The 21,356-nt window shown below is 40.2% G+C and overlaps 1 protein-coding gene across 1 annotated transcript; it reads left to right on the forward strand.

Annotated features, from left to right (window-relative positions):
* Positions 1-11,036: 11,036 nt before the first annotated feature.
* Positions 11,037-12,691, forward strand: LOC122667423 (fasciclin-like arabinogalactan protein 4). Its single transcript, XM_043863689.1, has one exon. The coding sequence runs from the start codon at positions 11,090-11,092 to the stop codon at positions 12,344-12,346; it is 1,257 nt and encodes a 418-aa protein (XP_043719624.1). The 5' UTR covers positions 11,037-11,089; the 3' UTR covers positions 12,347-12,691.
* The last annotated feature ends 8,665 nt before the right edge of the window (positions 12,692-21,356 follow it).

A 21,356-nucleotide genomic window follows, 5' to 3' on the forward strand; every position in this document is an offset into this window, starting at 1 on the left:
TTGAACCTGCTTGATTGTTTCAAGATGATGAGTTTCTAGCTCTGGCAAAATGAAACAATCGTTGACAAAAAGCAAGTGGGAGAAAATGACAGATGTCCTAGGAATTTTGGAATCTTGGAAGCCTCTACTGGAGTGGTACTGGGTCAAAAGCCTTGACAAACCTTCCGTACCAATTATGAACAAGAAAGGACTCTGAGGATTCCCCTGCAGACTTTGAGTGGGGTGGAAATTTCCATGGCAAGAACCATTGATTTTCACCAAGAAGGAAACCGTTTTAAGGCAAGTATGAACCAAAGAACACCAACGGTCTATAAGCCTAGACTTCTCATAATACCTAGTAAGAAGGGGCACTCCATATGGTCATAGCACTTGGACATGTCAATCTTGAGAGCTATTAGCGCAGTCTTCCACGATTTTCTTTTAAAGAGTTTACAAATCTATCTTACAATGATTGTATTATCAGAGATTTGCCATCCTTCAACAAAGGCAGCTTTGACCTGGGAGATATTTTCTCTAGTTAAGTCCTCGGTTTGTTTGCAAGTATCTTGGATAATACATTATACAGAAAATTGCAGAGACTGATAGGTTGATAATCATTCACACTTCACAAGCAGTGAGATTATCCTGTTTTGGTATGAGAGCAATTGCCATGTGATTCAACCCAACAGGCAAGGTTACCAAGGAGAAAAACTATTGAACCAAGTGGCTTACATCCATGCCCACTAAGCCCTAAAAAAAACATACAAAGAAACCTAATCGGAACTTGTCAGGTCCAGGTAGGTGTCTTGTTCTTCTTCATGTTCTTAAGTATATCAACGACTTCCTCGTGTGCAGAGGATCTCAATCAATGATTGTTAATGATAGGATCCATAGTTGTCACAGCGTCTAGGCGAATCAATGCATTGGAGGAGACCTGGACACTAGACGACCAAAACGCCCGCCTAGGCGACCAAGGCGACACTAATTGTCAAGGTGCCCGGATGCCAAGGTGGTCACCTAGGCGACGCCTTGACAACTATGAAAGAATCAAATAGATTAAAGATCTCCTCTCTATAGGTTTTATGCTCTTGAATAAACCCTCAGAGAACTTAATGAAGTGGCCATTAATATACTTAGGGTTTTCAAGAACCAAGCAATCAGAGTTTGTAATACAATTGATAGTTGATACACACACTTCTTCTATGGAGGGTTACCATGTGAAAAAATCGTGTGTTACTATTCCCAGACTGTACCCACTCACATTAGAATCTCCGGAACCAGTACAGCCCTTCTAACTAAAGCACTTAATGATATTCCTTTAGGCTGAACGATAAGCAGCAACAGAAGAATCTTGGCCATCCTCAAGGAAAGAAAGATTCCATACCATGTCTAAGCCGCTCTTCCCTTCTCAAAATATTTGTTTTAAGAATGATTTGCCCCTGTATCTTAGAGAGTATTTCTCCAGTATAGAGTAATCGAAAGAGAAACCCACTATCCAAATGTTAGAGACCACACTCTTAGAGTCAGGTTTTTCTAACCAAGTAATTTTAGTAAAGTTTACTAGAGGCAAGGATGGGGTCCCCAAAGGCTAAAAGGAAGGTTTATAAGTAAGAAAAGGCAAATATGCCTTAGACAAAACTTGGTGAGCGAATATATAAATAATGGTACCATTGCTATCGACTTTGTAAAGTCAGAAAGGAATGTAGCAAACATGCTTACAAAACCTCAATTCACCAAGGCTATTCATGAGACATTTAAAGAGATAGGCTTAAGGCCCATGTCATAAGTCAAAGTGATGGATACCCAACCTATGTGATAGGTGCAATTAGGTTTAAAAGGTAAAAACGAAGTCACTAGATGACTTGACTAGTACTATCATAATGGGCTTATTCCGGATTAGATGTAGAAGATAGTACTTACCACAATGAACAGAAGGATGAATAATGCAAGACCAGACTTTCTAGACGTAATCTCACAACAGGATCTCAAGGACATATTCAAATTTCCAAAGTCAACAAGTCAAGAGAAAAGTCAACATATGGGGTAGTTTGAGAGTAATTAGAGAATTACAGAAAAGTGTAAAAGTGAAATTAAATCAAATCAGTATGTTAGATCTTCACCAAGCTCGGGTCGAATCTTCCCCTTGTATAGCTTCACTAACCCCCAAAATATGGTTCTAATCTAATGGTTAGATTAGGAGTAATTAGAAGAACAAAATTTCTGGAATTCAAAGTTGCAGGTTTAGGAGATTTTAAGTAGCACACAAACCACTGTCAACCCCACCCCCCCAAAACAGAAGTCTAGTTTCCCTCTTGGGACCCTTTTGATATCCCAAAAGCTGGGAATGATCAGAGTATTAGATTGGGCTCAACAGTAATATAACTATACTCTGAAATTTAAGCCAGAACAGGATATGCGCTGGTATAAGAAATCAGAAATTAAACACAGAGCTGATCTTACCTGATGTTTGGAATATGATAACAGATGCAAGATCAGTCAACCCTATTGACAATCAGAGAACAAACACAATCCAGCAGCATTGGTAATCGACAGAACTCAAAACAGTAGGTGTATGGCAGTAAAACAGAGAAGGGGAAGAAGAAAACTCGAGCTTGAAACCTCTCTCAGGTTCACCCACTGTCTCCCACAGCTAATTGAGGCTTAACCAACTCAGAAAACTCAATAATCAAAACGTATCTGGCCTTGTGAACCTTACATTGTATTTATAGACCTCAAAACATACTCCTACTCATACTATGAAAACTTAAAACAAACTATTACTCTAATTAGGACAACTTAGCTGAAAATAAAAACAACTATTAAATAACTTCTCCTACTTCTACTAGGAATGAAAGTAAAGCTAATTAGCTACTACTAGCCCACGCGAGCTAGCTAGTCAGCCCAGTCCAGACGGCTTGCTATTAAGTCCATATGTGGACAACCTCGGTTCAGCTGCTACCCTTCTTCTTGCGGCTGTATTTCAGCCCAGTATACTTATCTACATCAATGAGGGTGGGCCTTGGTGCAACGGTTAAGGTTGCTCCACTGTAACCAAGTGGTCACGGGTTCAAGTCTGGAAACAGCCTCTCTGTGAAAACAGGGATAAGGCTGCGTACATTAGGACCCTCCCCAGACCCCGCAGTGGCGGGAGCCTCGTACATTGGGTAAGCCTTTTTTTTTTATACTTATCTACATCAATGGGAAACAGCCTCTCTGCGAAAGCAGGGGTAAGGCTGCATACATTATGACCCTCCCCAAGGTCATAAGACTCTTAATCAGCCAAGGCTCATGTCATATGGAGATATGTTAACTGTAGTGCATACTATATGCTGACCTAAGTGGATGTAGGGGGTGAGGCCATCTCCGATGAGAATTTGACGAGCAAATTCTTTAAACATTCACGAGTCCAAAATGAGGGCAAGGCCAAAATGTCCATAATATAAAAAAGGGTGACTGCAACATCAGATGGTAGGATATGGATGGTAAGTCAGTCGGTTACACCAATGAGGACAGGTTCAAGAAGTTTGACTTCACCCACACTCTATAGCATGGCTTATCAAACCTAGTGTAAATTCAAGTTTGGCGTCTATAACAATATGTCCTACCATTCTAATATGCTTAGACTATTTTTTAGTTTTTTTTTCACCGGTATTTTAAATCTTGTGGGGAATTGTTAGTTTTAAATCAATTTTTTTAAACGAATGATGATTCAAAACACTTTATTCAATTTTGGAGACTCTTTATGTCTCCCCATAAATACTTCTTAATCTCTCCAGTTGCTAGAGAATATTTACGTAGTCTTACTGTTTTCTTCAGTTTTTAAAGTCTTATCTTAAAATCTCCTCTTAATTCCTCCTCTCAAAGTGTTTTCCTACCGATATTAGTAGAGGAGGGCTTTAGCCTTCTAAGCATTAATCAAGTCCTTCTTGAGTCATCCGTGTTTAGGTGTTGATATTCTTGCTATTCTTTGTTTTTGAGTTTTGAAAGTGATACTATTGTGAGTACTGTCCTTTAGTTTGAGCACAACCCTGTAGTACTTGAAGAGGTCTAGTAGTCGAGTGCACGATTATTTGGGGAGGCAAGGACTGTTTTATCTTGGAGGTCAATTCCCAATACTCTCAATTGCACTATAGAGCGCGTCTACGGTCTTAAGGACAGTGTCAAGTGACACGACTCAGTCTATCAGTTTTTCTAACAATTTTTGTTACAGAATTATGAAAATTTCATCCAAGTGATAGATTAAAAGTTTTCGTACCGTAAAAGCAACAATTAGGTTTGATCTCTAACTATTCTGACATATAATTCCTACAACTTTTCTTACATCCTTTTGCGAGGCCAACCTTCAACTGAGGAGATGATGAACCTCGCATCTTAATGTAAAAGTTGTAAGTTGACATCCGTTGTCCATGACAAATTAAGACCTCCACATTGCCCTTTTGATGGTTATGAAGAAAATTTTGGATTGTTTGAAACTGTTCAACTTCCTCTCCTATTCTGTTGACCCCATCCAAAATGGAAAAACAAATATGGCCCATGAACGGCAAGATGTTCTATAAGGGTTTTGTTTTTCTGTTGTCTTCCAGAGCCTCTGGTGACGAGGGGTAATATACGCATATACTACGAAACAAATAAAGCATCGATAGAAATGTGATAAGTAAATAGCAGAACAGAAATCTAAAACTCATACAGAGAGACAAGGATAGTGATGCAGTAACTAGAAGGTAAGAATAAACAAAAGGCAAATAGTGAAAACAGAATCAGAGAACCGAGAAGGTAATCTATTGAAGCCCTTGTGTATGACAACATTTTGAAATGCTTATACATGCAGAAAAGAAATTTGCAATATGAAATGCATCCAAAAAGAATGTAAATATGACTATAAAGAAGAAGACTATGAGTGCAAGAGTGAATGGCAAAAACATATACATAACAATGATAGGGGAGTTAAAGAGGGTATACTCTGAGAAAAATTTCTTACTTGAGAGTGTTCATGATCGATCCATGACATGCTTCTGTTCCCACTCTTTTTTTATGGTGAAAAAAGCTGTGGCTGCATTACCAGCTCTATGAAAACTTCCCATCACCCCAATCTGGTTCCTCTAAAAACTTTGGTTCTCTCGATTTCAACCATCAAACTGTTCTTTCCGAAAAACTATGGATTACATTCTGCTCCAGCTTTTCTTTCATAATTGAGCACCAATGGCTTCACCGTCTCGATCGCCTGAAAATCTAGCTCACGCACACCATCTTATCTCCGCAACAGAATGGGATATGATCATATGAAGTTCCTGAAACCCTTTCCGTTCTCGATGATCCAGGACTCCTTCACCCAAATTCCATTGCCACATACCAGAATCTCATTGAAGGCTTGTTGCAAGAATGCAAGGTAAAAGTATGACTTAATTACCAAATTTATCCTTCGATTTGCTTACTTTTAAGGAAAAATATAGGGACACCCCCTCAACTATGGCCCATTTTCATGTACACCCCTCATCTTTAAAACCTTTCAAACACGCCCCCTCATCTATATTGAAAACATGTAAATTAGTCCATCAAACTTTAAGTGTCAATACTCACCCAACCATTTTTTAGGACTAGATTGCCCAAATTAAAAGTTTGAAAATGAAAATACCTTTTAGGGGTAAATACAACGGATCCGGATCTACTACTTCCGAGCTGCCCCTACTATCGTGCATCCCAGACACAGCAAGGTGGTAAAGACCGCCTTACCCCTGCTCGGGCCAATCCACATCATGTCTTTCCTAGTAATGGTTCGATTCGCCAAATCATCCTTCAATGTGACACATTAGGTGGTCAATCCACGGAGGCTTCTAGGGTGAACCAACAACAATCATTACTCGTAAAAAAGATTAGGGGCAAGAGAGAGATCTACTTGGTTACATGGTCTCTACATAAGGGTCTGTGCCAATGGGTGAGCATGCCTGGGTATCTACCCATGGGGCAGAGGCGTCATCTCACGGTAACCTGTGAGAGGGTGTAGGAAACACCAGCAAGTAGAGATTTTTTTCAAGAGTTAAAAAGGCCTTTTTAAATAAGTCGAAGTCTTTCTATCTTATAATCTGTCTATTAGCATGTTAATTAGAGGTGGTGTTCTGGGTATTTTAGATATTCTGTGGATATCAAAACAAACAGCATGTTCTATTTCCTGTGGATGTGTTGTAATGCTTTGATCTTTAGATGATCAAATCCTAATCCTTTGATGTTAATAAAGTGATTTAAATTGATTCATGACCTTCAGCTCCTGCCCATTAGTTTGGTCCAGTCCTTGACCAGCTTTACTCCTGCTTTCAGAGAGGCTGTTTTCAGACTCGAACCCGTGACCATTTGGTCACAATGGAGCAACCTTTATAATTGACCCAAAGACTGATTCTGTTTTAACCCTGAGCACCAAAGGTGATCAGATGGGGAATCCAGCATTACACAATATACTTACCAGAAAAAAAAGAAGGGAAAAGACCATTAGTTTCAGCCTACTACCTCCTAATCCAACAGAATAGTAAAGAACAGTTAATTTAATCATCCATTGAATGCCAGGATTGGAATAGTTACAAATTAATATATTACAGACAAGGAGGCTTTGATGCATTTCAGAAACTTTTGATGCTTCAAAAAAGATTGAACAGTTCTAATCATTCACTGATGGATTAGTATTTGATAAAGTTGTCAGAATTACAGTGGACATGGCAACTCCATCATGTTACAGCTCATAAGAAGTGGTTTCCACAGGCCAAGTCCAGCATCTCTTCTTCCTCAGTTATCTTAACTGGCACTTGAAGCTCTGAATGTTAAAATTACTCTACAAATTGTATCTTCAAAATTTGCTCACCTGGCCTGTTGTTGAAGATGATGTTAGCGTGAAACACGAAAACATGGCATTCGTTGAAGACCACTAAACCTTTCCATCCTTTAAAGGGAGGTGAAGGTGCTTCTCATCTTTCATGGTTGTTGAAGATGATGCAGAAACAGAATTAATGCCTTTAGAGGGAGATGAAGGAGGAGAAGGAACATGCCTGGGCAACATCTGTTCCCAGTACACTTTTGGCAACCTTGATGCTTCTGAGAGAACAAAGAAGGTGAGAAGACTCAACAGAAAACCCTTGTGCCACAACCCTGACATCTCTCTGTACACTCAAAGACTACCCACAGCCCTTAGCTTTAGAGAAGAACTAGTGAGTTTGTGACAAACAGACATGTTGATTACTCTATGAAAGCTGCCAACTAGTCTGCTAAGGAAAGATTTCTCAATGGCAGACAAAGCCTATTTGATAAATATAGTATATAGATTCTCACTCATGCTGTTGTACTTAATTATCTATTACTCTATTAGAAGTAGGAGTTCATGTGCATTATTAAGAGGTTTTCTTATCCTCTGGACCACCAAAAGTTGGTTTAGCCTTGGAATTCTAATAAGAAATCCAATTTTCTTTTACAGATTGGAACCAAAGGTTGGTTTCCAGAAACTTGCTGTAAGTGGTCATCCAACTCTAATCAGTGATACTACTAATGATATAATTACTTGAAGAGTCATTTAATTAAGTTGATTTTGTTTATGAGGTATCAGATCCATACATTGCTTCTGCAATCTTACAAGCAGTTCAATCCATGTAGAAGGTTAAGGCGCGTTCGATGGGTTATCTTAGAAGATTTCCTAAACGAAGAACGCTTTTACCCCTAATCATCTCATACATTGTATCCTCTAAACCTAATGTGACTTTAAGATTCCCCCCCCCCCCCCCCCTATTAAAGTTCCCTTTCTGTCTAAGGTAAAAATGAACTCATTCAAACTGAAGCTCCTTTATTCCCAAGTATCAATCATGAAAACATGAGGAGAGGCTTTGAGGTTCATTTTTAGAAAGGTGAGAAGCCAGACAAGCCCCAAAAGAAAAGTTAAAGGAAAAGCTAAAAAATAGTTTCAGAGAAGCATCTTTGCACTTATGTATACAGTTTTACCAACAAAGAAGAAAGTTTAGCAGTTGTGTCAGGTGAAGTGAGATATTTTTATGCATTTTTCAATTTCAGAAGTTGATGCTTGTCGGATGAAGATATATTATCTTTGTGTGGATGTCTTGTGTTAGGATGAATTGGTTGGTGAGCTGTTCATTCCCTCCTAATTGGGACCACTCTGCTCAAAGAACACTTACTTCTCATGGCAGTTTATGTGGAAGCTGTCTATCTTAAGGCTAATTCCTGGCTTTTTTTCTCTATTGGAAACTGTATATTAAGGCTGTGTTTGGTAAGCATTCTTGAAATGCATTCTGAGATGCTAAAAACAACTGCTGTTTCTTTGAGTAGGGATCATCAAATGGTCCCCCTACTCATAACAACAGTGGCCTAAAATTATAACAACAATTTTTTTGGTCATGAAATGCAACTAGGTGAGTCTGCAACCTGGCTAGTACAGCATCAAATTTTTCCGAGTTCGAGTTTTTTGTAGAGTACCCATTTGGTAACAAACTGGATACAGGTTTTATAATCGTTGGATTCGATAATCCGAGGCAGTGATCCTAGTTCTGTTGTATCCTATAAGCACAGTGTTAATGGGTTAAACCCATTTGAATTTGAGGCAGTTTCCAATCTTGGATCTTGGACATAGAAAGTAATGGCTTTTCCATTCTCCTTTCAAGATCCCAAGTCACTCTCTTAGTGGTGTTATCATTGATCTTCACTTGCACACAATAATGTAATTCTCCATCAATTGGTGGCAATGTTTTATGATTTTTGTCCTATTAGTTTGTTTTGATTATTGCATAGCATTCTGCTCCACAAAGCATTGCAAGTCTTGGAACCTAATCATAAAGCCATTCTTTTATCTTTAGTCTTTATGTTTCACTGTTCTCCATCAAAGCTTCTCAGTATGAGCTGGATGGACAACAAGCCAATCAGAATTCTAGAACAGTTATCCTATAATTCTCCATTGGGTCAGGTTGGCAAAGTCCCAACCCTAATCCATCCAAAACATTAAATGGAAATGCTAAGTAGACCAAATTGAAAGCAGTCTCCATAGGACCAACCCCTTGTTTGGGATCTAGAGCAACCAAAAGAAGCCCTAGCTAAAGAGTGGAGAACACTTCCAAGTAGTACAAATGATTGGAATTACCATCTTTAGATGAAACCCTAATAGCTCTCTAGCTGAAATCATATACATTTATTTCATATAGGCAAGGGCTTGGATTGGGCTTGGGCAGGGAGGTGAAAATCTGAGGCTGGTCTGATCTGGGCACCTAGACCTTCCTTCTTAGGCCATTTCTCACAACCAGAACTGCCCAAAAGGCACAGTGCCTGCTTTATAAGTTACCAGCTCACTGAGGTACCCACTGATTATATTATAAAAATAATTATAAGTATTTACCCGCAGTCCCAGGCGGCTTGACAAGTCTAGGCCGCTGGCCATAGGCCCAAGCACCCAGAACAGCCTGTCAGTAAGCCCAGAACAACTACTGTAAGCCCATTAAATCAATTTTAGGCCCAGTAACATGTCAATTTTGTGTGCAATATCATGAGCTGCCCCGTGAAAATCCTGCATCGGGCTCGTCTCCAGGGAGGCATCCAATGGCGCTAGGCCACTGGGTGTGCGGGGAGATGTGCCCTTAGGCAGTGGGGTCTCTGGAGAGGAGCCGAACCCTACGGGTTGTTGGCACACATCTTTGCATGTCCAGCAGTCCAGCGCTGTCTTGAGCGCTGGGGTCCTTGGAGAGGAGCCGAACCCTACAGGTGGTTTTCTAAAAATAAGAAAATAAAATATGGAGAAAAGATTTGGACTCCATAGTTTGAAGCCATCCACCGCGGAAAAGGGATAAACACTCCTTCCTTATTTAACATAGATCCCGAAGTACCCTTCAAGTCACATTATTGCTGCCATCATTACTCTCTTTTTTTTCTCCACCAACCAGAAAAATTCTCCCCATTAAATAGATATATGTTAATTTTCATATAGATGATTTATTTTTATTTTTACATATATGTGGTCAATGGTTATGGGAGATCGCTTTATAATGAAAAGTTCATTATGGTTTGCATAACGGTCTCTTTCATTTTCAAGCAGCCTGATTCTATTGGCATTAGGGTCCTCTATTGTCGAGCTGCCCCTACTGTCATGTGTGCCTCAGGCACAGCGAGGCGGCAAAAAGATCGCCTTACCCTTGCCCAAAATGGGGGTAAGGCAGTCTTTAGCATCTCGCTGTGTCTAAGATGCACGATAGTAGGGGCAGCTTAGAAGTAGAGGATCCGAATCCGGTTCTATTGTCCTAACTTTATGTCCTTTTGCAATTCAAAGTGGGGAAATTTAAGAGAGTTTAATCTCTAGTATTAAAATTATTGGTCTTATGCATCTCTTAAGTCTTACAATAAAGACATTTTTGCCATGTCACTGCTATTAAGGAATCCTTCATTGTCCAGATCCAGGGTCTCGAGGAGTTGGTTCCTACTGAAAAAGTCACAAATAAACTCATTGAGTTAAATAATACCCTCAAATTGTTAGAATAAGTAGAGGAAGCTTTCTGATGTCACAAATGATTAACTCTCACAAGTAAGTTCACCTGCATGTATGTGCAAATGATCCATACTCATTCATTAATACGACACGCTATGATATGGAACAATGAAATTTTTTTTTGGTAAATATAGAGCAATGAAATTGATAGCCCTAAAGGTGAGACGAAGGGTATTAATGAAAATAAAAGACACAAATGGTTACCTCTCACATGTACGTTTATCAGTACGTACATGATCCATTTTCCCTAAAGGTATACGGTATACTTCTACTTCCCTGTGTAATTTTAAACTCCAACAAGGGCCGAGTCTCCTGACACATCTTAAGTGTCACCAACAATGGTGTGTGGTGAATGGTGTGCAGTGACGACAGTTAGATATCACTCTCAGATAACGGGGAAATAAGTGAGGAAAAAAGGGGGAGAGGGAATCTTTTGACGGCACCGTCTACTCAGTCAGTCCTCACCACCCACTCGTCGACCCCTGCTCTCTCTCTCTCTCTCTCTCTCTCCACAGCTCACACTTCTCTCACTCATACACTCTCTCACTCACAGTCTCCCACTCTTCCTGAGAAGAGAAGCTTTAGCATCAAAAATTAAAAATGGCTTCTACATTTTCCATCATCTCTCCCCATTTCACTCCTCTCCTCTTCTCCCATTTGCTTCTCTTCCACTTCTTCCTTCACACCCACCCGCCCCTCGTCTCCGCCCTTAACATCACAGCCCTCCTCTCCCCTTTCCCAGATCTCTCCATCTTCAACAACCTCCTCACCACATCCGCCGTCGCCTCAGATCTTTCCCTTCGCTCCTCCCTCACTCTCCTCGCCGTCCCCAACCGTTTCCTCAGCTCATCCGACCTCGTTCGTCACCCTTACGCCGTTGCCGACGTCCTCCGCTTCCACGTCCTCCTCCAGTATCTCTCCTGGCCTGACCTTCTCCAAGTCCCTCCTAACGGCAAGCTCGTCACCACTCTCTTCCAGGCCACCGGCCGTGCTACCGCCGACCTCGGCTCCGTCAACATCACCCGCAACCCCTCCGACACCACAGTCTATGTTCGCTCTACCAATTCTTCCTCCTCCACCACCCCAATTCCCATTCTCTCTCTTGTCAAAACCCTCCCTTACAATGTCTCCATCTTCACCGTTAATTCACTCCTTGTCCCCCCCGGCTTCGATCTAATGGCCTCCGAGAACCAACCCCCTGTGGGTCTCAACATCACCGAGGTCCTGATCAATAGCCATAACTTCAATGTTGCTGCTTCCATGCTCACCGCTTCTGGGGTTGCTAAGGAGTTCGAGGACGACGAAGGTGGAGCTGGGATTACTTTTTTCGTCCCCACTGATATGGCTTTCGCTGATCTTCCCATCATGGAGAGGCTTCAGTCTTTACCTGCTGACAAGAAGGCTGTGATCTTGAAGTTTCATGTTTTGCATTCTTATTACCCTTTGGGTTCACTGGAATCTATAGTGAACCCTGTGCAGCCCACGTTGGCGACGGAGGACACGGGGGCTGGTCGATTTACTCTGAATATTACGAGGGTTAATGGGTCGGTGGCGATCGATACGGGGATTGTTCTGGCCTCGATAACGCAAACGGTTTTTGATCAGAACCCGGTTTCGATTTTTGCTGTTTCCATGGTTTTGTTGCCCAAGGAGATTTTTGGTAACGAACCCACGGGGCCTGCCAGTAGAATTCTGGGAGCTCAGCCTCCGGATGTGTCATTGTCGCCACAGGATTCACCATCCCCTTCGTCTTCGCCGGGTTTTCACGCTGAGATTCGATCGAGTGCGGCTGTTGTTGAGCTATGCAAAGCCATTGCTCTGCTCTGTATATCGTTCAATTACTTGGTCTGGTTGTAATATTTATATAGTATTTAATTTTTTTTGTTTTCTCCTCCTCTTAATCTTAATTTTTTTGGAGGTATATTAATTGGGCTTTCTTGGAATAATTTGAGAACAAAAGCACCAATTTATTGTTTGATTTCTGTTCTTCGATGTATGTTTTCTTGTAAAGAGGCTGTATTCGGTTCCTGTTTTTCTTGGAATTTTCGTTTGGGATGGTCTGTCGGTATGGGTGCAAGCAAGAAGGGGTTTTGTTTCTGTTGTATTACCATAGTGATCTCAAGAACTTGTTTAACTTATGAGAAAGGAATTGACAATTAGCTGTTCCTGTTAAAAGGAAAGGATGAAAGTTTAACCTTTGTAGTCTTGATTTTATTGATTGCCTCTTTTTATGAATACCAAGATAGAAAACTTGAGACAAAATTGGTTGAAATACAAGGCATGTTTCTACACTCTTTACTCATCTCTTCTTGATCAATCTCCATTTTCTGTCTGTTTCTCTTCACCTCATGTCTCCAGTAGGTCCTCCTGAGAGATTGCAACATGGGAGATTGCTATATTGAAGCTTCTGGTGGTCAGAGTCCTATGTGGGAACACCCTGGCCTACAGTTGGAAAGAATTCATCCTGACCTCAAGATTCAGGTGAAGACAGAGTTTATGTAAGATGGATATCGAAGGGTCTCCACAGTGTTGTTTTGCATTGATGTTTAAGGTCATAATTCTCCTTGTTGAATTACAGTGATTATTCGATTTAAACAAGAAAAATAGAAAACGGTAATGGAGCCCAACAACATAGATGCTAAAAGTCAATACATGTATTCGTTTTTCTATACAGAAAAGGAGAACAAAATAATAAGTACATAAAATTTTTTCAAACAAATTATGATGATGGAATATCTAGAGGTTTACATATCATTATCTAAATATCCAATGGCAACAAATCTATGTATGGTATAGTTCCTTTTCTTATGCAAGTGCACAATCATGAAAACTCAGAGGAAGAAGAAGAGACAAAGAGTCATAGATAGCAAAACAGTGATTGAAAAATTACTCTGTTTCTTCATCAGTTTGACTAGTGAAGAATAATCCATTTCAATAACCATCTCATTAACTATCTGAACCCATTTCAATAACAGTCTCATTAACTATCTGACATATCTAGAATTAGTTGGAGTAGAAAAGGAACTGGGAGATGCTGACAAAAGCAAATGTGATGGAAGCAATGGCCACGCGTATGGTGACCTCTCTCTTTTGTCTGTTTAGTCTATCTTTCATACATACACACACGGAGACAAAATGTGCACACTAATTCCTTTTTCTTTCTCCATGTGATCCCGCTCTTTTGGGTGCTCAGCTATCCAGTCCTATTGACATTTCCTGTTTTTAGAAGAGTTTGGTTCTACTTTTGATTTTTTGCTTTTTCTACTTGGTGAAATTCATCTTTTGGTTTAGACCAACAAGCTTGTGTTTTGTAGCCATTATTTGGTTGCGAAGTGCCTGGTTGACAATTGTTTATTTTGATTTATGTTTTATTCAGGAGGACTTACATAATAACGGTTCCACTAACCAAGCTTGGATCCCCCTGTATGGAAGGGTGTTTTGTCTTTGAGTTGAAAAGATGACCTATGATCTGTATACTGCAGCTGCCTATTTTGATCCTTTTAGTGGTAGAACCCAATGGCAGATTTCCAGGAAACTTGCCACTGATGCTGAAAGTCCACCGGAGTGATTTCCTAATGTATTGGATATTGATCATAAGACCAGATTCTGTTGGAGGTAATCATTCCTTGTTGTTTCTTTCCAATTATACCTTTCATTAGGCTAATTATTCATGACAGGATATGGATCTTGCATAAAGCTTAATATCTAATCTTTGTATATCTGAAGATGGTTAGGATTTACTCAGGTAGTGTGAAATTTTATCTGCAACTAATTCAGAAACCCTGTGTCTAGGTTCTCGAATGTATAGAGCATTAAAAAAATGACTGAAATCTTATTATTCCTTTTTTCGCACACACACACACACAATAGCAACTTAGCAGCTATTGTTCCATTGATCAGTAAATGAATTTTCTGTTGAAATTAATTCAAGCTTTATTTTTTGTACGTGGATGTCTTTATCTTTTCACATTTCCATTTTACACAACGTTGTTTATGATGTACATCTGGAGCATGCGTCATCAATCAATAGTGACAACAGGACAGGGTGCTAATGAAGTACAACGCATGGAGCATAGAGGTAACAGTGCTGCTAAAAGGCCTCAAATTTGCCAATGTGGTAGCTATAAGTAACGATAGAACCCTTTCCTTGTTAGGGAGACAGGAAGAACTGATGATGTTTCTATTCAACCCCTAAGACAACATATTGTTGGGGATATGATGTCTTGTATTCCGTCGTTTGCATAAGTGGGATGATTCCAAAGTATCCTTGAAATTCCTTACAAAGATTATAGAGGGAAATGAAAATTCAAGTAAAATTTCTTCTTTTGTTTGGGCAGTTGCTTGGAAAGAATTTCCTTCTTGAAAAATCTTCAAAGAAGGTGTTATTTGGGGACTCTGTGCTTCATTAGTTAACAGAAGAACCTAGGGCAACAACAACAACAAACTCAGCCTTATCCCAACTTAATGAGGTTGGCTACATGTGTAGGATCCAACAATGTGCGGAAAACAGGGTTTAACAACCCCCCCCCCCCAAAAAAAAAAAAAGAGAAAAGAGAGATGGGGAAACAGATGAGAGATGAAAAAGGGGAAGGACAAATGAAAGAGGAGTAAAAAATATAAAAATGAAAGATGAAAGCTAGTAAGAGAAAAGAGGCATAGCCCAGCTCGTCAAGAGAATCTCAGCTAAATGGGGTCTACGACATGGATCCTTGACCTCCAGTAGGCTCTGTCTGAGGTCATACTTGTAACAAGCCCTAGCTTATGCATGTCCTTCCTCACCAACCACCACCCTCATAGTAAGCTTGATCCTCGTGGTCTCAGGTGCATTTTTCTTGGCTACTTCGCCACTCATAAAGGCTACAAGTGCTACCATCCACCTCGGCGCTTGTTTGTCACTATGGATGTTGTCTTTCATGAGTCTAGTCTGCAACACCTCTTCAGTGGGAGATTTCTACTACTTAGGTAGATGTGCTGCCTCCTACCTCCTCTTTAGACATATTTCCATCATTGCCAGTTGTTGCACATGACATTGTTTAGGGGGAGATTGTTACTGAACAACCAGGACCAGATTTGCGTGTTTATGTTTAATCTCGTAAAAAACAGACAGACACCACTACCACCACGACACCTACTCTACCTAGCCAGTCGCCCTCTCTTGATCCAGGTTTGCCTTCAACCCCGTTGGTTCCATCTGCTCCATCTGGTAATTCTCTTCCCTCTAGTGCTAATGATCCTTCCCTTGATCCATCTCTTGACTTACCTATTGCTGTCCACAAAGGTAAACGGTCATGTACCCAACATCCCATAACTTAGGTTGTTTCTTATTCTTCACTTTCTCCTTTCTATGATACGTTTGTGTCTTCTTTGTCATCTATTTCTATTCCTTAGAATTGGTAGGAAGCTCTTGCAAACCCACGCTGGAAGGCAACCATGGTTGAAGAGATGCAAGCACTGGGAAAAAATGACGCATGGGATCTAGTTAGTCTTCCTCCACAAAAGAACACTGTCAATTGCAAGTGGGTTTTCACAGAGAAGCAAAAAGTCGATGACACAGTGGATTGCTACAAAGCCAGGCTTGTTGCCAGGGGATTTACCCAGACATATGGGATTGATTATCAGGAGACCTTTGCCCCAGTTGCTAAGATGAACAGTATTCGTGTCATCCTCTCTTGTGCAGTAAATTTGGGATGGGAATTGCAACAACTTGATGTCAAAAATGCATTTCTTCATGGCGAACTTGAAGAAGTGTATATGGAGATTCCCCTAGGTTTTGCATGTCATAATATTCAAGGGAAGGTGTGCTAACTGAAATGTGCATTGTATGGGCTGAAACAGTCTCCTCGTGCTTGTTTGAGAGATTTCACAAGGCTGTGGTGTTTGTTGGCTACACCCAAAGCAATGCTGATCACACTTTGTTCATCAAGCTGTCCGGTGGTAAGATCGCACTTTTCATTATATATACTGATGATATTGTCATCATAGGAGATGATACTGAAGAAATTTCCCATCTCAAGGAATATTTGGGCAATACATTTGAAATTAAAGATCTGGATAAGCTTCGCTACTTTCTTGGCATTGAAGTTGCTTGGTCTACCAGAGGATTGTTCCTAAATCAACCAAATATACCCTTGATCTCCTATTAGAGATTAGTATTTTGGGGTGCAAGCCTTCAAATACCCCTGCTAATGCTCATCTTGTGAGCAAGGATGGTGAATCTGTGGATAGGGGGCGATATCAGAGATTGATGCGGAGGTTAATCTAGCTCTCCCATACTCGGCCAAACATTGCTTATGTTGTCAGTCTTGTTAGTCAGTACATGCATGATCCATACTCCTCCCATATGGAAATTGTGTTTCGTATTCTCCGTTATCTGAAATCTGCTCCAAGATGAGGGCTTCTTTACTCTCCTCATGCTCTTCTACGAGTTGAGGCTTTCACACATGTCGGTTGGGCTGGTTCCCCTGATGATTGCAAGTCTACATCTGGTTATGGCACATTTGTAGGTGGAAACTTGGTTACCTGGAGAAGCAAGAAGCAGGCTGTTGTGGCTCGGTCCAGTGCTAAAGCAAAGTTTCGAGTTATGGCCCATGGTATTTGTGAACTTTGTGGCTCAAAAGTCTTTTAACAGATTTGGCTGTTCCCGTTGTTCTTCTTATGATGCTATAAAGCCATCAATATTGCTCATAATCCAATTCAGCATGATCAGACAAAGCATATGGAGATTGAGCATCACTTCATTAAAGAAAAGCTGGACTCGGGTCTTATCTGCTCCTGTTAAGTCTAGTGACCAATTGGCTAATGTGTTTCCCAAAGGTCCTAATAGTACTGTTTTCCATCCTATTGTGTGCAAGTTGGGCATGTGTGACATTTATGCACCAACTTGAGGGGGAGTGTTGTAATATGGGTGTAAGGGTAGAATTGTCCACATGGATATTTCTGTAATTGTACCCTCTTCCATTCTATTATAAATGAAGGTCTGACTGTGTCTCACTGACATAAGTCAGATTTCCCCAATCAATAGGTTTTTTTGTCTGTGTCTGTTTCCATCCCGTAAGTCCGTTATGTGATATTGTTAAGTAGAAGGACTAAAACTTGATGAAAATTTCTATCATTTGGGGGTTAAATGGTTACATCTCACATGAATTGTCCTTATGTGTGATAATGGACAAGTTGTGAGATCATCCTTTTGGATCACCCCACTTGGCCCATTCACAACCGTTGGATTAAAAAAGAATCTGTTCTACACATATGGACATGTGAAACTTTAATCACTCTTATGAAAGCATTGGCTATACTATACCCCTTTTCTCTATTTTCTGTTTATTCTTCAATATGTATTTCCTGTTCTGTGTTATACACTTATACTCAACATCTGAAACATATTCGAAGACCTATTGTTGCTGCTGGAATATTGTTTGGTTCTTAGAAAAGTGCCATGTTGCTGCTTCGTCAGTTGCTGGTTGGAAAGCGGTTTTACTTCCCTGGTTTTCCCTTGCTGAGATCTTCGAAGGCCAAGAACTGCAGATCCAACCATCAGATCAACCTGTGACAGTAATTTGACAGCCATATACATTCCATACAATATCCCTTCGATTACAGTTTGGAGATCATCGCATAGCTGGGTTAGTTGATGTCCATTAGTTACTATTTTGATTCATAACCTTCTAATTCTGAATTACTTCCATAGTTCTTTAATCAGCCATCAGTTTAGGCTGAAAATCTCAAGAGTTCTTTTCCTCAACAAGGGCTACCTTCGACTGGAAGGCCTAGTCCATCAGATCTGTCAGTTGCTACTTCTGAGATACTAATTCTGTGATTTGGTCTATCTTGGTGTTCTGCCAACAGTAAAGGCTGAGTACTGTCTATTTTCTGTAATTGACTCTTAGCATTGTGTTTCAGACCCTAGATTGTTTGGTGTATTAAGGGTTACATCAGTAGCTGGTAATTGACTGATTTCCTTGAGAAAATGTTGCTGGAACCACTGGTTGAACCCTACTGTTTGTCGGTACCTATGATCCTACTGTAGGTTAGGACATCATTGGCCTAATCCTACATTATTCTCCCAGTAAGGTTCAGAAACCCATTTTAATTTCCTAGTGTGATTAATATACTGTCTTAGAATCCTAATTGGATTAGGAATTTTTATCAGTTCAACTAAAACTGCTACTTATGAGCCCTAGGCAACCTGTGATGATAACCTTTTTTGTTTTTGATCTGAGAATAAAAGTTCTTATTATTATTTTCATTTTAACAATTAAAGAAAGAAAGAAGTATTGATTGTGTGATTATATCAGGGTATTCCTCTATCGATTTAGTCCTGTGTGTCAGTTGAATATGCTCATGGAAGTTGCCAGCTAGTTTGGCTGATAAGGTCTTTGGCTTGTCATGGCCAAGACCTGGGATTGAGTGCTGTCTTCATCCTCCTTATCCCTGCCCCCTCAGGTACCCCCAAAGTACTAAGTGATTAATAAATTGTCTGACTAAAACAAATGATATGCTCATTTGTAGACTTAAGTTCACTTCTTTGGTAGTTGTGATATGTAAATTTATCTTATAGCATTCTTGTACTTTGCAGGTTGGTTTGTCACATGAGTTGCTTGAAACACACCCTGAACTATAGAGTTTCCAGACAAGGAATTTTGTTATGTGAGGCATTATGCTTAGCTTTGAAAACTACCCATACGTATCTACCACGTGCAGTCAATTTGGCAACAGATTTGAGGCATGGGTTGACCCTATTATCCCCCATCAACCCTGAGGAAGAGTAGGGGGAAAAATAGCCAAAAAGTCAAAGATAAGTTTAAAAATATTGGCCATTGAAAAATACACGGAATAAGACCAATATAAGGTGGGCCATATGGTTGCATTGGACTCCAAATTTGACATGTGGCGAATTATGGGGGTCCTATGATTGAATGGCTGAAACTTGCCACATCATTTGCTATGTGGCTGAATTATGAGGGCTGTTATGCCAAGGCTGGTCGAATGATAGTTTGCCAGACTTGCGCCTTCCTATTATGCAGTTCCTTTCTGTAATGAGCAATGCTCTCATGTAGACCTTGTTTCTTGGATGAAACATTAGCCAATTCATGTGCTTAAGCTGAATTTGTTAGGTATTTCAAACTGGGCTTTGGCACACACAAACACTGGTCTTTTGATTGCCAAATCAACCTCTCATCCACTTCACTTTTTTCTCTGAACTTAAATAGGCTACTGATGACTCCAAATCTATATTTGGTAATTAGAAAAATGATGAAAAAAATTGTTTATAAATTTCTATTTAGATGATTAGATCTCTCTCAATCTACTTTACCTTGTCACAAACTGAAATAGAGTTCTGATTTCAACAGCTACAGCTCTCTCTCTCTCTCAATTTTTTAAAGCTGGCCATTGATCACTACTTCATTTCCAGTTGGCATCGAGAAAGAAGTTGAGACAACCAGTGAAGATAAGTTCATGCATTTGATAGGTTACTGCATGCAGCAATGAATTGCACTCATAGTTCTTCACTTTGTTGTATCGTTCCTTGCAGTATTTATATTCTGCACAGCCTTTGTGAATAGTGGCTGCAGAAAATCTGTGACAAGCTGGGTAAGAATCCAAGTTTTAAGGATGTTGGCTCCTTGGCTCCCTTCAGGTTGAATCAATGAAAAGGTTGTAGCTATCCTATTGGTTGGACCGGCTGGAGACCCAGCCCCTTGCCATAAGCACAAGTATGTAGAAGCACTTGCACTTATGGATGCTGAACATCATGGGTGATGAGTTTTGGCTGTGCTCTTGAGTGCCTGCACTCAAATCCCTGAGGCTACATATGTATCATCAATTCTTAAACCGTATAACAAACATTGGGTAGCTAAATCCCGGAAACAGCTCTCAATAATAGTAGTTGCTTCAAACCCAATTTTATCTTCAGGTTGACATGAGCCATCCGTCCATGTCTTGAAATGAAGCAAGCTTCTGAATAAGCAAGGGGTACTAATAGTAGGCTTGATGCTATTGATAGTTAATGGTGGTGTTTTTTTCTAATATTTTTTGGGTAATCGGGGAAGAACTTTTCAGTGTTTCATATTCCATCATTGGTGTTGCAGTGATTTCACTAATGAAGATGTTTGTCCAGGCCTTCCTTATCTATTACAGTTTATTTTATTTGCTTATCCTGAAGTATTTCCTTATGGCCTGTTTGATTTGTTGTTAAATCTTCATTGCATATGATATCTTACATGATTTTTTTTTTCAACGGTTTTTTTTTGTGCATCTGGGGACCCAAGGGTTAGGTATCTGGGAACTCTTAAATTGGAATGGTAGAGTCCATACCTGGCCTGTGGTTTCAATACTAGTACCAGCAACATTCTCACTACAACCTTGCCAAGAACTATATGAAAGAACAATCAAGTGAATTAGTGACCCAGTGTTTAGGGTAGAGCCAGGTGAAGAGACAGTACATAACCTTTGTATTATCTGCAGCAGTGGTGGCTTTCCCACCAGAAGTGAAGGACCTAGCCAGGGTGAACAACTGTGTTGGCTGATCTTTATTGGATTGGCAAATCACAATCTGACCCATGATTCTGTGTCAAATCCATTCATACCATCACCGGTGGAGGAGGTTTCTACAGATAGTGTACCTAATTGTTCCATGTAGGAAGGTGATGTGGTAATTCTGAGAATTGGGTAGACAGAATAGGTATGGTCTGCAATTTGTCGAGTTTCAAGGCCAAATTGGATTATTTAAACCCAGTCTATTGATACGTTCTCCTTATACTTCCAAGGAGAAAATTTTCCTACACCCGTAGTGTAGAGTTTGGCCACCATCCTAGGGTCCTAAAACATTCCCCTCCCTAATCCCCTGTTGTGTGATACCTTCTCCCGC

Source organism: Telopea speciosissima, chromosome 7 (genome assembly GCF_018873765.1).
Source record: "Telopea speciosissima isolate NSW1024214 ecotype Mountain lineage chromosome 7, Tspe_v1, whole genome shotgun sequence".
Lineage (NCBI taxonomy): Eukaryota > Viridiplantae > Streptophyta > Magnoliopsida > Proteales > Proteaceae > Telopea > Telopea speciosissima.